The 14,490-nt window shown below is 55.4% G+C and overlaps 8 protein-coding genes across 8 annotated transcripts; 4 read left to right on the forward strand and 4 right to left on the reverse strand.

Annotated features, from left to right (window-relative positions):
* Positions 1-19: 19 nt before the first annotated feature.
* BU26DRAFT_74149 (adenylyl cyclase-associated protein) lies at positions 20-2,014 on the reverse strand. The gene is made up of 4 exons (XM_033836292.1): positions 1,581-2,014; positions 1,214-1,527; positions 624-1,164; positions 20-573 (listed from the first exon to the last, which is right to left on the reverse strand). The coding sequence occupies exons 1-4, from the start codon at positions 1,908-1,910 to the stop codon at positions 139-141; spliced, it is 1,620 nt and encodes a 539-aa protein (XP_033680710.1). The 5' UTR covers positions 1,911-2,014; the 3' UTR covers positions 20-138.
* Positions 2,015-2,330: 316 nt separating this feature from the next.
* BU26DRAFT_607901 (Ribokinase-like protein) lies at positions 2,331-3,534 on the forward strand (the record flags this gene model as incomplete). The annotated part of the gene is made up of 3 exons (XM_033835799.1): positions 2,331-2,422; positions 2,476-2,736; positions 2,789-3,534. The coding sequence occupies exons 1-3, from the start codon at positions 2,368-2,370 to the stop codon at positions 3,532-3,534; spliced, it is 1,062 nt and encodes a 353-aa protein (XP_033680711.1). The 5' UTR covers positions 2,331-2,367.
* BU26DRAFT_607902 (uncharacterized protein) lies at positions 3,182-3,955 on the reverse strand (the record flags this gene model as incomplete). Its single annotated transcript, XM_033835800.1, has 3 exons — positions 3,182-3,642; positions 3,693-3,875; positions 3,933-3,955. 3 exons carry the CDS (start codon positions 3,953-3,955, stop codon positions 3,594-3,596), a joined length of 255 nt encoding a protein of 84 aa, XP_033680712.1. The 3' UTR covers positions 3,182-3,593.
* A 160-nt stretch (positions 3,956-4,115) lies between these two features.
* Positions 4,116-5,709, forward strand: BU26DRAFT_522103 (ribonuclease III). Its single transcript, XM_033829699.1, has one exon. The coding sequence runs from the start codon at positions 4,178-4,180 to the stop codon at positions 5,417-5,419; it is 1,242 nt and encodes a 413-aa protein (XP_033680713.1). The 5' UTR covers positions 4,116-4,177; the 3' UTR covers positions 5,420-5,709.
* Positions 5,710-6,656: 947 nt separating this feature from the next.
* BU26DRAFT_74264 (kinase-like protein) lies at positions 6,657-8,976 on the reverse strand. The gene has a single exon (XM_033836293.1). It carries the CDS (start codon positions 8,851-8,853, stop codon positions 6,880-6,882), a length of 1,974 nt encoding a protein of 657 aa, XP_033680714.1. The 5' UTR covers positions 8,854-8,976; the 3' UTR covers positions 6,657-6,879.
* Positions 8,977-9,400: 424 nt separating this feature from the next.
* Positions 9,401-10,487, reverse strand: BU26DRAFT_74266 (uncharacterized protein). The gene has a single exon (XM_033836294.1). The coding sequence runs from the start codon at positions 10,215-10,217 to the stop codon at positions 9,489-9,491; it is 729 nt and encodes a 242-aa protein (XP_033680715.1). The 5' UTR covers positions 10,218-10,487; the 3' UTR covers positions 9,401-9,488.
* On the forward strand, positions 10,488-11,888 carry BU26DRAFT_74267 (uncharacterized protein). The gene is made up of 2 exons (XM_033836295.1): positions 10,488-11,388; positions 11,436-11,888. The coding sequence occupies exons 1-2, from the start codon at positions 10,757-10,759 to the stop codon at positions 11,809-11,811; spliced, it is 1,008 nt and encodes a 335-aa protein (XP_033680716.1). The 5' UTR covers positions 10,488-10,756; the 3' UTR covers positions 11,812-11,888.
* Positions 11,889-12,435: 547 nt separating this feature from the next.
* Positions 12,436-14,393, forward strand: BU26DRAFT_490028 (PLP-dependent transferase; the record flags this gene model as incomplete). The annotated part of the gene is made up of 4 exons (XM_033826041.1): positions 12,436-12,550; positions 12,865-13,001; positions 13,064-13,518; positions 13,574-14,393. The coding sequence occupies 4 exons, from the start codon at positions 12,436-12,438 to the stop codon at positions 14,238-14,240; spliced, it is 1,374 nt and encodes a 457-aa protein (XP_033680717.1). The 3' UTR covers positions 14,241-14,393.
* Between the last annotated feature and the right edge of the window lie 97 nt (positions 14,394-14,490).

Consider the following 14,490-nt stretch of genomic DNA (forward strand, 5'->3'; position numbering starts at 1 on the left):
GTACACCCACAAGACAAACCTATGGTCAGGCGAAGAAGACCGTTCGACCATCAGGCTAAGTCGAACTCCACCCAATGCAGCAGCAAGCCAAGAGAAAGTCTATAGCAAACGAGGAGATGCAAGCCAAGTGCTCATGGCTTAACCCGCATGCTCCACAATCTCGCTCACCAGCTTCCCGTCCTTGACAAAAGTCCTGATCTGTTCAGGCACTGGGTTCTCTGCGTAGTCTTCGTCCGCGGTGGGAAGATTGATGTTGATGCTCGAGCACTTGCTGGTGAAGATCTCCGTGTTCATCGAGTCCTTTGACAGGTAGACGGTTGCACCATCGACTTGATCCAGCAGAAGGGTTGGCAAGGTACCCATGACCTGGAGGGCGAACTTGGGGCACTTGATGATATCGATAGAGCTAACGAGTGAATCGATGACGAGCGAAGTTTTATCCGAGTTGTCCATGGAGATGGCATTCGCTTTGCCATTGATGCGGATGGTAGTGTTTTTGCATCGCGAGATGAGGACAGAGTGCTGGCGTTCGGCGTCGATCTCGACCATATCGGATGGGCTGTCAAAGTTGTCCTGTGGAGGTGTTAGCAATGGACGTAGGATCTATTATCAATTTAACTCACTATTATCCACTTGTTACCGTCAAGCTCTTTCTTCGGGGGCTTCTTCGTCCGCATGCTCTCGGGCTTCGGTTTCTTGCCAGGCGGCGCCGGACTCTTACTCCGCAATGAACCGCTGCTGTCGCTTCGAGTCGGCACTGGCGCGGTTGTTCGCAGCGACGGATTCTTGTGCGTCATCTGGCTGGGGTCAACCTTCTTCAATCCCTTTGTAACTGATTCGCCCTGATTCAGCTGCTCAAACACGGCACCCATATCTGGTGCGGACTTCTTGCCTGCTGGTGGTGCGCCCGGTGGTGGGGGTGGGCCTGGGGGAGGCGGGGGACCAGGTGGTGGAGGAATGCCACCTGGCGGTGGTGGCGGCGGAGCGGGTATGTTAGATGTGGAGGGGCCTGCGGGAGCGTTGATCTGCTTGGCTGCTTCTTTTGCGTCAATGCCGTCCTTGTTCCATGCGACGGCGGTGGTGTGGTGCTTTTTTGCGTATTCCGAGAGCGCCTTGAACAACTTGTAGTAGGCCTGGACCCACTCGACGTTTGTCTTGTCCGGCCTGTGAAGGTTAGATGCGAAGTCTAATGACGCGTCGTTTGCTCGCATACTTGTCCTTGTACTCCTTCAGCACCTTGTTGCCAAAGATCTGGGCTCCGCCAAACAGCTCGGAGATGTACTCGTGCGGCTTCGGGCTGCCTTCCACAGTGACCCAGCCAAGAGCGCCTACACCATCCGCAACCATTGTCAAGGGGTCGCGCAGAGCGGCTTCCCGGTTGGCCTGGCGCACCTCATCCACCTTCTCCATGGCGGCCTGGAGGTCCTTCAGGATTTCCATGCAGGTGGTCATGTCCGGTTTCTTCGCCTTGGTCGCAACCAGGAGAAACTGGCGTTGCGCCGTGAAGGCCTGCTGCACAGCTTTTGCCTGTCGACCACGTCAGAGACATGCTCTCTATTCCCGGTAATTGAGTGTCCTACCTGGCCATCGATCACGTTGCCCAGCTTGCCGCTCAAGTCGAGCCATGTCTTCAGTTCTGTGTTCAGGAGAGCGTCAAATGCTTCAATAGACGGAGGCAAGCTTTCGGCGGGTTTCGGCGTGGACGAAGCGTTCGTCGTAGTAGCGGTCGAAGAAGGGGCGGCAGCCGGAGTGCCGTTCGGGGCAGAGACATCGAAGCCAACGGAAGACGATGCTATGTCCTCCAGTCTCGATGTCGCAGCTTCAAGCCTACGTATCGCGCCTGTCAGCACATTGCTGTCCCCAGAAACGGGGCCCCGACGGCCTAGGATATGGTGTTCGGACTGGTCCATTGTCGCATCGACGCGAAACCATGGCTAAGAGCGTCCGGAAGAGCAGACGCACCGCTTTATAAGAGTGGTCAGATTGTTCATGTTGTTCTGAGCCATTTGCGGGGCTGCAGCTGCGCAGTGCAGGGCAACCTGGGATAGGCAGGATGGGCACCGGTCGGGGAAGGCGCTGATGACGGGTGGCTGCAGCTCTGCGCGCGCCGCCGTGTCTTCTAGAAAGGCTCGATGCTAGGAATAGGGCGATGAGGCGGAAGAAGGCAGCTCGTCCGTAGGGCGGAGAGGAAGTCTGCAGATGCAATGCAACAAAGCTGAAGCATCGGCTCGAATAGCCCTCTCCTGCGTCCATGCGCTAGCCGCAGCGCCAAGACAAAGCTCCCTGGACCCAGCAATCGCCATTCGATTGTTCTGGTCGGCACCCGTCTTCGACGACGCCTGATGCTCGGATCGCAGTGTATTCAAAATGGCGGGTGACGCAGGAGCAATAGACTTCTGCACGCTTGGAATGTTTATAATTGGTACTTGGTCAATTGCGTAACCATTATCCGGCCATCGCTCAACAACCTTCTAGACGAGATCGAGTTCCCACCACCGAAACCGCCAGTCAAGGATATTCTCGGCGGCGCAGGCTCGTATTCTGCGCTAGGAGCGCGCATCTTCTCCCCGCCACCAAGATCCAAAGCCGTGGGCTGGATCGTGGACTGTGGCTCCGACTTCCCGCCCGAGCTCCGGGAAACCATCGCCAGCTGGGACACCGGAGTCTTGATCCGCGAAACGCCGCATCGACTGACCACGAGAGGCTGGAATGGCTACGGCGAGCATGAGCACAGAGGTAGGCATCCGCGTTTGATGTCACTGTTGCCCGTCGTCCTGATCGCTTGCAGCCTTCCGTTACACAACCCCGAAACTGCGGCTCGATCAACATGCGCTGGCTAATACCCAGCTGCTCTGGTCCAAGTCTTTCCACCTCATCTGCTCACCGCTGCGTTGCATTGACCTGGTGGAGAACATTCTTGCGCTCCGCAATCAATCTGCGGAGAGACAGTTCCGGGAGCGTCCTTTGTTCATCTGGGAGCCCGTGCCTGATCTATGCACGAAGACGGAGCTTGCGAATTGCTTGCAGGCGCTGAGATGCATTGACGTCGTCAGCCCTAATCATTCAGAGCTTGGCGGCTTCTTTGGGGTGAACACCAACGCTCAGGACCATGTTGACTATCGCTCAATTGAGGAGTTGTGTGATAAATGGTTACAGAGCGGAATTGGGGCTGAAGGGCAGGGTGGAATTGTCGTCAGGGCGGGCAAAGATGGCTGCTTCGTTGCTCGCCAAGGTTTTCAAAAATGGCTGCCCGCATATCATCAGTCGGCACAGATGGTAGTCGATCCTACTGGCGGCGGCAACGGCTTTCTGGGCGGGTTAGCGATGGGCTTAGTAAGGGGCGGTGCAGCCGTGGGAGTCGATAATCTTGAAGAAGCGGCAATGTGGGGTTCGATCTCAGCGAGCTTTGCTATCGAACAGGTCGGCATGCCGGTCCTGTCTCACACTCCAGAAGGCGAGACATGGAACGGGATTCGCGTTGAGAACAGGCTTTCAGAATTCAGGAAAAGGCTGGATGGATATGTACAGCCTTAGCGTGCTTCCAGCAAACAGCTCAAGGGTCCCCAATTGATTCGCCATTGTTCCATGCCCATCTAGCTCTCGCTCTCTTTTCGTTCGTGTTCGATGATCTGCTTGCTCCAGCTATGCTATGTCAGCGCTTCCTTCTCGCATGCGTGCATTGAAGTTCGTACTATCGGCTCGGGAAGAATCTGTGCGGCTCGGGCATCTTGTCCCGGTATTCTCGATTTGCGCTGACCATCCAGGCCATCCCGACGATGCTTGCGAGGACGGCGCTCATGACGGCTGTGTTGGCTTTCCAGTTCGCGGGTTGGGCGTACCAACCACCGGCCGGTGACCAGACGTGCTTTGGGTACCTGGGAGGAGAGGCGGTTAGAGAAGCATCCATCGAGCCATTGCGAGGGTATTCTTACGGGATCTTTCCTCCGCCGCCCATTGTGGAGAGTATATCTGCGGTGCTGTGGGGTTGTGTCTCGGGAGCTTCAGGTGAGGTCGCCGGCAACTGAAGCTAACTGCTTACATAAGTGTTTCTTGGCACCCAGAAATTTTGGAAGTCGCGAACGGATCATCAGAGCTCCAGGAGACACACGACCCGCCCAATTGCCGCCTTCTGCCACCCTCTTTTCAATCTCTCTCTTTCTCTTCTGTCTTGTCATTAATGAAGCGAATACGCATATCGAGATGTGCACAGCAATTGCTGGCCCAGCCCTCTCCGCGTCGCCCGTTATGTCCCTGTGCAACCGTTCTCCAGAGAAACATCACGCCTCATAACCACAGGATACAGGCGCGTTTCCAGACCACGGCCGCGATTCAGAATAATGAAGACCTGGAGATTGAGATAGAAGAACCTTCAGCCTCCGAAGCTATCGAGTCGACCTCCCGTTCCTCAGCTCCGCAGCGGCGAAGGCGGATGCGCCTCGAGAACCTTCCCTCACCACACCCCTCCGCAGCATCACACTCGGCCAAGCTCTCCGCCCTGCGAGCTAGACTTTCTCTCCACCAACGGTTCCCGCTCCAAACGCTCGCTCGCACCCTCGTACATCCCTCCGCCGACCCGGATCCCGCGTTCAACAATGCCTCGTTATCCATCCTTGGAGCCAACCTGCTAGGCTACTACACCACCGAATACCTCATGTGCAACTACCCTCGCCTACCAATGTCGGTAATATTTGCTGCACAGTACGCATACGTTGGGCCGAAAGCATTAGCGACCGTTGCTAGCGAATGGGGCATTGAAGCAGCGGCAGAGCCGGGGGGCGAGGTAGATCCGGGGCTACTCCAATTCAAGAGGATCAAGTCTGGAGATGATGTGCCGCCGGCATTGAGGCGTCAGGCGCCCTGGAAATGGAACGTCACGACCACGCACAAGATCGTCGCGACCGATGAGTTTGGGTCTAACAACGCACCACCGGGCCCACACTCTCTAAGCGCCACGGCAGTACCTATGGAGGAAGCAGCGCAATCTTTTGTACGAGCATTGATTGGAGCACTCCATCTCCATCTTGGATCGCCACTCGTAAAACGCTTTTTCAGGGATCACTTCCTCAGCCGGCACCTGGATATATCCACGCTCTTCGACTTCCGCACGCCGACCCGCGACCTATCACGTCTCTGTGCAAGAGAAGGCTTCGAAGCACCCGTAGCGCGCCTGATCTCGGAAACCGGTCGACTAAGCAGGCATCCCGTTTTCGTCGTCGGAGTATACAGCGGGAAGGATAAGCTCGGAGAAGGAGCAGGCAGCTCATTAAACGAGGCAAGAGTGCGCGCAGCAGCGGCAGCATTAAAGGCGTGGTACCTCTACAGACCCATAGAAGTCACAGTACCGAGCAGCATGGAAGGCGAGCTGGACACAAGCAAGTGGAAACCGAACATGGTGGACTGCGGCGAAGTAATCGTGTAAGATATTGAGCGTTCAGAAAACCACCACTTTGGAGTTCTTTTGGGGCAGCCTTCAGCCGCGTACGTATGCATAGACGGAGGTCATCCACTTCTCTTCGCTTGTGTATTTTCCAGAGGAGAGATTCGGGAAGAGAGGGACGCAGAGATGGGGAACGGATTCCGGCTTCCGCGCTATGGGCGAGAGGGGGCCGCGCCATGTACTATATGTCGCATCACGATGATACCATCAGACGGACCGTGTGTAGAATATTGACCGACTTGATCGCTATGTTGTGCCTCTCTTGATTTTCTTACCTCCATGTTCGTTAATCCTATCAATTGATCGGTCCCCAGATTCGACGCATGATCCACCCAGCACGAGAAAAAAGTTTTGAGGGAGATCGAGGAAGCAGTCGAGAACGCTATTGCAAGTAGACTCCCGGGAGCATGTAGGAGAAGACATGCGGCATGCGACAATAGGTCGATCGTCCAGTGTTCCACTTCTCCGGTCTGTGAGCGGCATGAGTGTGGCCATCCAGCACAGCAGCTTTGTCCTGCATCGAGCACTGCTAAGGCGGGGCCATTCTTTGCTACAGCGTCTCCCCTAGACCTCCCATTCCATTAAAGCATCCCAGTGTCGTTCTCACGGGCAACTAACTATTAGATTATTTTGCTTGGGCTGAATTGGATGGACTTCGTGCTGACGCCTTGGGCACTAATGGCAGATAATTAGTCTGGGAATGCTGACTAGCTCTGTCTTTCGCGTAGTGCGGCAACTATGATAGTCAGCAGCTCCGAGCTAGGTCCTTGCTATAGACACCAAGATCGTCAGCAAGTCGATGTTGGCATAGCCCATTGCTGCCCAACTCCGCAGGACAACGTGGCAGAACAAGCGGGGAAGGACGTTGAAGGAACCAGCACGGAAATCCTCGGGGATAACAATGGACCAAATACGGATGCCAAACACTTGTGGCATGTGAGCAATTGTGGGTTGGAAGGAAGAATAATTACAAAGGACTATGACCGCGTACTCTAACTCCGGTTCCCGTCTTCCCGTTCGCCATTGAAATGGTAGTAAAGCAAAGGCATACTGTGTGAGCGCAAATATGATAGAAGAAAAGTCCGGTGTGCACCATTGAGGTCCTCCTCTTATGCAATTGTACCGTGTGATCGTGACCATGCTGAACGCTGTCAGACTGTAAATGCGTGATGAATGAGATGCGCGAAGGGGGTATCAAAATGCCTGCCCAAAGGAGACATGTGCGAAATAGAAGCTCGCGAGATGCACGGCTCAAGTAATGCCGAAAAGAAAGCGTTGAGCTGAGTGTTCGAATCGCCTCGGATCGTTCGTTGTTGTTCGTTGTTCGTCGTTGTTACGTCTGTAGTGTTTCGTTCGTTTCGTCGTGCCGGAGCATGTTCACGCCGAGATGGCGTGCATGTTTCGTCCAGAATCAAGGTCTCGCAGCATCAATGTTTGACACCTCACCACCCTGCTGCGTGATCAAATGCGCGACGTTGCTGTTGCTGAAAATAGCCATCGAACACGCTTAACTCCGGCTTCTGTCCTGCACCGCTCACGCTTCCGTTTGAAACGTTCGCTGTCCCCATTCCATTGACGCCAGTGCTAGTGACGACCCCGAGGGCTGCAGCAGCTTGCCCACTGTAGCCACCGCCATCCAGACTGCGTCTTCTCCCGCCGGCCACCTTCCCGCTTCCCAGTTCAGCGAGAATGCCAGCCATCCTGATCCGCTCCTTCGGCTTGGGCGCAATCATCTTTTCGATGATCTGAAGCCACTCAATCTCCGATTTGAGCTGTCTTACTTTGCGCCCTGAGCCGATGATGCCGTTTCGCTGACCCGAGGTAGTCACAGCGAGAAGGCGATTCCGCCAGCTTGCAACACGGTCCAAGTGGTTGTGGAACGAAGCATCCTGGGACGAGCCTGCTCTGTACTGTGCGAAGAGGGAGAGCGACTGACCCTGGGCGACTGTCATCATAGAGAGGAAGACGCAGCCTAAAGAGAAGACGTCTGAAAACCTCTTTGCACGTGAAATGAGGGTTTCAGGTGCGCTGTAGATGTATGCCTGATCGTGGAAGTACGTGTTGACATGATCTAGCCGTTGAGAACTAGCCATGGTTGGGCTAAAGCTATCGCTAGTGTGCCCTATGCCAAAAGGACCAAAGTATATCCGAGATCCATCAATCAGAATCTTGCGTGGTCGGATACCGCGGTGGCAGATGGACTGTGAGTGGAGGTATTCGAGCGCTTGCGACAGGTCATACATCCAGTCAACCAGGAGTTTCGAGCGGCTAGGGTCCGTGCCTGGCAGACTCAAGTAGTCATCAAGACTGTACTGAGCTTTCGCGCTCACAATGCCGACATGGCTCGGCTGTGCGTACGAGCAAAGCAACTTGGCGATATTTTTGTGGTCGTACTGCTTGAACTTGTTGATTTGCTCCAAGAGTGTAGCCTTCTGCGTCGGTCGAGTAATAACAAAACGCTTTCGCACAAGGATGCGGTCATCGCTGTGTCCTAGCATCCGGACCCGGTCAACGCTCTTCTCAGAGCCCCTGGATGTCCGGATGAGATTGATGTGCTGAAGAGGGACTGTTTCACGGGAGGCAAAGTCCACGTGGGACCCATTCAGAGGTAGCTCCTTGGATGTCGCTCGCCATTGCTCGTCGACGACTCTCTGCGGGTCCGACACTATGCCTTGGAGACGGTCTTCGGGGAAAGGGAGACCTTCGTCTCGGAGGTCAAAGAACGCTGCCTGACGCCATGAAGCCACGTCATCGCAGACTACCAAGAGGATTGCCAATCTAGGATTGGAAAGGGTCCACTGCCATACCTTCCTGACCAATGCTGGGTCTGCGTACTGCTTCCGTGCTAGCTCGTAGAACCAACCGGACAAGGACTGTCCTTGTGAAGACAGCATGGAGGTATTGATGAATCCATTTACTAATGGAGAAACGGGATAGGTAGCCTGCCGATATGGGTTTGGAGACCCCGGAAACGTTGGGACTGGCGAGCCCGGAAAATCCATGCCTCTAAAAGACTCTCCCACCGATGATGGAGGAGGAGACATTGGAACAAATCCTGCGCCCGGGTTGATGGGCCGGACTGGTTGAGGGGCAACAGGCGTGGTCGACCTCGTCTGCTGCGGGGTACGGTTCGGGCTGTCCTTTGGCGAGGAGCTCGTCGACTTTCCAGAGTACGTTGAGCCTGGGCTTGCCATGATATTTAACCAGGGATTGTTTGTGGTTGTGGTCGTTGGTGTTGCACTTCGGCTCGTACAAGAGGAGACCGAGGAAGCCGTGGGGGATGGGGGTGGTCGGTTTGAATACCAAGTCGGTTCCTCGTGTAGATTCACCATGGACATGGTGTGCTGTAGGTTGTACTGAGGTTTGGCATACTCGGACGCAGGCGTCCGCCAAGGGGAGTTGGAGCTGTGCTGCATTGCTGCAGGAGAGCAAAGATGGTCTATCAGGTGAACAAGAAATGGATCAATGAGCAGCGAAGGAAATGGCGTTAGCCGGTGGGATACCAAATGCAGACGGAGGCTGAGCAGCTATTGGTCGGAAGGGGCAGAAAGACGCCCAGGCAATGCGCAAAAAAGCAAAAAGGGCATAACAGCGGAGAGGGGGGAAAGCGTGGGAGGTGACAGTGAAGGGAAGCTGGAACCAGGAGCATCAGCCCAAATAGATGTACTGGGTGTGCATTTGGGGCGGACGCGCTCCATGCCCAGATGCTGGCGAGCAGGACAAGGCTATCTCTCGAAGCCGCGCAGAGGCTTTGATGTGCTGGCAATTACTCGTCTGCATTCCGGACCGTATTAGTAGGGCTTTACAATATATGCCCTCGAGTTGGGGTGTTGGGCGAATGCGTATAGGGCACAAGCGCACCCTTGCGGGCTAGTTCGCTGCACGCGAACGTGGCTCGCTGGGAGTCGCCTCGTCCCTCACGGCGCTCCTTCTGCACCTGTTCGCAGCCCGCCGTTGTCAGCAGCGCTCCAGTGGTGCCAGATCATCGCGGCGATCTTATATCCAGCGCGCGAGCCGTCCCGAAAAGACCAGGCGTCGTCCGGCGGGGCCCTCATTCGCGGCGCCGCTGTCGCTGTGCTGCAGGACACCGGCTGTGCGCCAGGACACCGGCTGTGCGCAAGGAAGCGCAGGAGGGACCTACTTCAAGGCCTGCGCCCCCATTGGGACGGGATGATAGAGGACGAAGGGTCGCGACGCTCATTTGCCCCTGGGTCGCGAAGGACTGCGAGCACAACACCATGTCGCGCGTCACCTGCTCACCGTAACTTCGGCGGACCGGAAAAACGTCTCTCCGCGCACCGCCATTGGGCCTGGGCGGTGCGACGACGGGTGACGTGCTGGACGATCCCTTTGGGCCTCCGCTTGGGCCTCCGGCTGCGACAGTCTCGTGTGGGTCGCTGTAAGAGGTACTGTGTACGCCAGCAGTGGGCGACACGCCGGCCTCGAGCGGCGTGACAGACGCAAGACACAAGACACGGCCACGGGCGCGAGTTCTTGAGGGCTGCGATGCGGACTGTCTGCGAATATCTCCGGTCACGAGGGGTTCGCGTGTGGTAGAAAAGCCAGAGAGTGAATTGGGAGTGCTGCGACGAGGCTCAAGGCGGGAGCAAGCCCTGGTGAAACCGAGCCTGTGCGGGCGGCTCGGCAGTTGAGCCGGATCCTGCGCGCCCATTCGTCGACCAGCCGAGTCACGGGCCAGCCTGAAGCGCCTCCTGCCTCGTCTGTGCGCCTTCGCTCCAGACCTCAACACCAATTGTCTCAAGGGGTCCAGCATCTTCATGCTCGTCTCGTCCCCACTCCCCAAAATGAACGCCCCTAGCCAAAGCTTGGTTGGCCTCGAGCTGCTGGCCCGCAATTCAGGCACCAATTTACTGGATTAAGCTTAACCTTAGCCTCGACTGGTGCCATCGCATAATGTCGCTCCCGCCACCCGTCTCAGTCTCCCTCACAACCGGTCTCGAGCTTGCCGTGATCCCTTCACCTTGGCTTCGTGCTGCTCTCCGAGTCTGGATCCCCTCGTCAAGTCACGCCATTGCGAGCCCCCGTCGGACATCAGGGACTTTCGCGTCGTCAGCCTAATGGTGCGCTGTCCTAGTCACTTCTCTTAATTTGCTCGGCGTCTGCGTTTTTTCCCATGCAGAGCCGGTTTCTCATGAGCCGCCCTTGACTTCTCCCTTCACTCTTTGTTTCTTTCTACAGTTTCTCTTCTTCGCCACTCTCATTTTCGAACCGCTGCTGGCCAGCTCGGCGGCTACACTCCCTTCCATTAGACATCTTTAATAGAGCAGCTCCTACCTAATATCCTACGTAACCTTCACGATGCTATTCCAGAGCGCCCTGGTGGGCGGCCTTCTCCTCGCTGGCCACGCTTCCGCAAAGGTCAACGCCCTCCTCCGCCGCAGCGACGATATCGAAGATGTACTACGACGAGACGCTGATATGATGGCGACCCTCACTCGGCGACAAGACGCCAACGGCGCCGCATCCGCACCTCAGATCTCAACAACACCTCAGTCCGGCGATGCGGCAACAGCTGATCTGGCCAAGTGGGAGGAGCAGACCAAGGCGGCATGCACAACCGCGCTGATGTCGCTCAACGGGCAGGCATCAAATCCCAGCGGAATCGCCGTTTGCTACAATCTTCCCTTCCTCGACAACCAAACCGGTATCTTCCAGGCCGAGCTCCGAATGTACAACGTCTCCGCGCCCATCGACCCTTGGGTTGGCATCACAGCCGCCGACGTGAGCATGGCGCTGTCCTACCTAGGCGCCACGGTACAGAACATGAACGGCACGTTCCAGAAGAGGGAGATGACTTGGCCGCCGGTGAAGGAGAGGGACATTGATGGCGTTCTCGTCGAGAGGCAAGACGCTGGTGCGCCATCGGAGTTGAAGGTGCTTATGTATGTTGGGAAGATCAACAGCAACCTGATGGGCAGTGCTATGACACAGTATGCACCCCAATCACCACCAGACGACCATTGCTAACCCCAGATAGGGCCACCCTGCAACCCTTGCTCATTCCTCAAATCGAACTCAGCGCGAACAGCCCTTCTTCGGGCCAAGTAGTAACCACGACGCTCTCCTCCCAAGAGGCATCCTTCGTCAATGGTGTCTTCGCCCAGCAAGCAGCCTCCATCACCGACGATGGCGCCGCGGCAGCCTCCGCATCCGCAGCTGTAGCAAGCGCTGCCCCGTTCATCCTCCCCGGAACGAACCTCGCCTTCTTTCCCATCGGTCTAGTCGTGACTTGCGCATGGACGGCCGGTTTCCTTGCCGCCGTCGGTTTCGGCACTTTCGGCCGGATACAGTTCCGCGAGCAGTATCGGAGACGAGTGAAGCTCGAGCTGACCAGGGGTGTGCGCACGATATAAGCAATGACGATATCCCATTTCCTCTTTCGTACGGGTTGCATCTGTTGTTGTTTTCTAGCGCGAGATGATTCTATGGGTTTGGGATGAAGCCAGCCGATCTTTTTTTCTTCAAGACATATTGTACATAATTACTGGGGAAGCTTGTTCTGACCTGTCATCCTGGTGATGGTTCTTTTGATGGAGAAGTAGTAGTGTAGACAGAAAGCAATACCGACAATACGATTAAATCAGCACTCGCGTTTGTCGCTTTTTGAGGCTGGCACTCAACTGTGGTACTCTGCCAAGTGCAAACAGCTAGCATTTTGAGTGCGCTTCGAAGCATGCAAACGATCGGTTCACGAAAAAGCAGGAACGGGATCTCCATCCGTGGGCCGGCGCTAACCGCTGCGTACCGCCTCGCCCTTTGATTCGCCAATTCAAACGACAAGCTCGCAACACCACGCCCTTCGATGTGCGTATCTCGCATGCAGCTATCCCCGATGTCGCCTTTGTGCATATGAAGCTGAGTCATCTCTCCCAGCTATATATGATCTTTTCGACAGTACCTAGGTAGCTGCGTCTTCCTCATCTTCAGTCATTTTGTGTCGTACGGTTTTTGCAGGAAAAAAAAAAGGTGTCTGACTAATGGCTACGTCAACGAAAGACGTGTTGGATGTGAGGACGAAGAAGGGAGTCAAGTTTGGGAAGGAATTGAGGAAGGAGTTTTTGTTCGATGAGAACTTTCTGAATCTTAATCATGGTGAGATCGCTTCCTTACTATGTCGTTCCGTTTTATCTTCTTATCAAAGTTCGGGAACTACTGTCTATATATGACCTCCCGTGAAAGACTCCACGTCCTTCTGGAGACCCCTTGGATGATCTTGGATTTAGCTGGGCGGCATTTCCTTGTACCGCTTGTGCGTCGAACGGGGGTCTGACCAACCCACCACGTCTTCAATTTCTTTGACTAGCTTCTATTCTATCCCGCATCCCCGAAACTTCAACATATCCCTTCTCCGTCCTCTCAGGGACCATAAAACACAAAGAAGACAGTCAGTGCACTAACTTCATCAGGCTCATTCGGCACCTACCCCCGCGCGCTGCTACCCATCTTCCGCTCCTTCCAAGACCAAGCCGAGGCCCGCCCCGACCACTTCATCCGCTATGTGTACCCCAAGCTCCTCGATGAATCCCGAGAAGCAATCTCAAAGGTAAAAAAGCGGCTCCTTCGTACTTCCTCATCCTACTTTTCACATGTGCTGACGCGAAAGAGGTCCTCAACGCCCCCACTGAAACCCTGGTTTTCGTCCCCAACGCCACCACCGGAGTCAACACCGTCCTGCGCAACCTGACCTTCCAACCTGGCGAGCACATCCTCTACTTCGCCACTATTTACGGGGCGTGCGAGAAAACGGTGACGTATATAACCGAGACCACTCCCGCTGAGGCTATCAAGATCGAGTACACGTATCCCGTGGAAGACGATTGGCTGATCGATGAGTTCAACGCGAAAGTCAAGGAGGTAGAAGCGCAGGGTGGTAAAGTGAAGATCGCGATCTTTGAAACCGTGGTCAGTATGCCGGGCGTGCGGATGCCGTTCGAGAGGCTGGTGCAGGCTTGTAGGGAGAAGGACGTGCTGAGTTGTGTGGACGCGGCGCATGGGGTGGGACATGTGGAGATAGATCTGCAGAAGCTGGATCCGGATTTCTTGGTAAGCAACTGCCACAAGTAAGTTGTTCAATTCCCTCAATGCCGACGAAGGTGGGCTGATGGAGGCTTCTAGATGGCTACACGTCCCCCGAGGCTGCGCCATCTTCCATGTCCCATTCCGCAACCAGCCGCTTCTCCGCTCCACGCTCCCGACATCCCATGGCTTCATGCCTCTGCCCAAGCCAGGTATGGCCACCACATCGAGCCCGCTTCCTTCCTCGGGAAACAAACCTGCGTGGGTGCAGAACTTCGAATTCGTGGGTACCATTGACAATGCGCCGTATCTGTGTATCCCAGCGGCCATCAAATGGCGTGAATCCATTGGCGGCGAGCAAGTTATACGCGATTATTGCTGGACGTTGGCGAAGGAAGGCGCGAAGAGGGTGGCGGACATGCTTGGCACCGAGGTACTTGATAATAGCACTGGGACATTGACGCGATGCTGCCTGATCAATGTCAAGTTGCCGCTTGATGTGAATAGGGCAGTGGAAATGGGTGCTCATGCTGGCATTGAGAAGGAGAAAGTGGGCATTGTCGTAAGGGATTGGATGAGCAAGGTGATGATTGATGACTACAATACGTTCATACAGTCATTGTTCTATGGGGGCGCTTGGTGGGCCAGATTCAGCGGGCAGGTGTATCTGGAGATGGCAGATTTTGAATGGGCGGGTGAGACGTTGAAGAAGCTTTGTAAGAGGGTAGAGAAAGGCGAGTGGACTGCTGTGGAGAGTAAGCTGTAAGGTAGAAGGGAAGTGGAAGAGTGGATTTTGCAGTATATTCCAGATTATACAGAGGAACCCGTGTGCCTGGAAATCCAAAGGAGTTTCTCAATCATAGGTTAGATCCGTACCGCTAGAGGAAACAGTTAACTTGCAGCAGGCCATGGCTCCGCCATGTCCCGTACCGGCATCCCCACGAAGTTCGCTGAAATATTGTCACGCTCGCCAGTACGCCCGGGAACCATCCGAAGCTCATTCGCGATGCCTCACA

This window comes from Trematosphaeria pertusa, assembly GCF_010094035.1.
Source record: "Trematosphaeria pertusa strain CBS 122368 unplaced genomic scaffold BU26scaffold_12, whole genome shotgun sequence".
NCBI lineage: Eukaryota > Fungi > Ascomycota > Dothideomycetes > Pleosporales > Trematosphaeriaceae > Trematosphaeria > Trematosphaeria pertusa.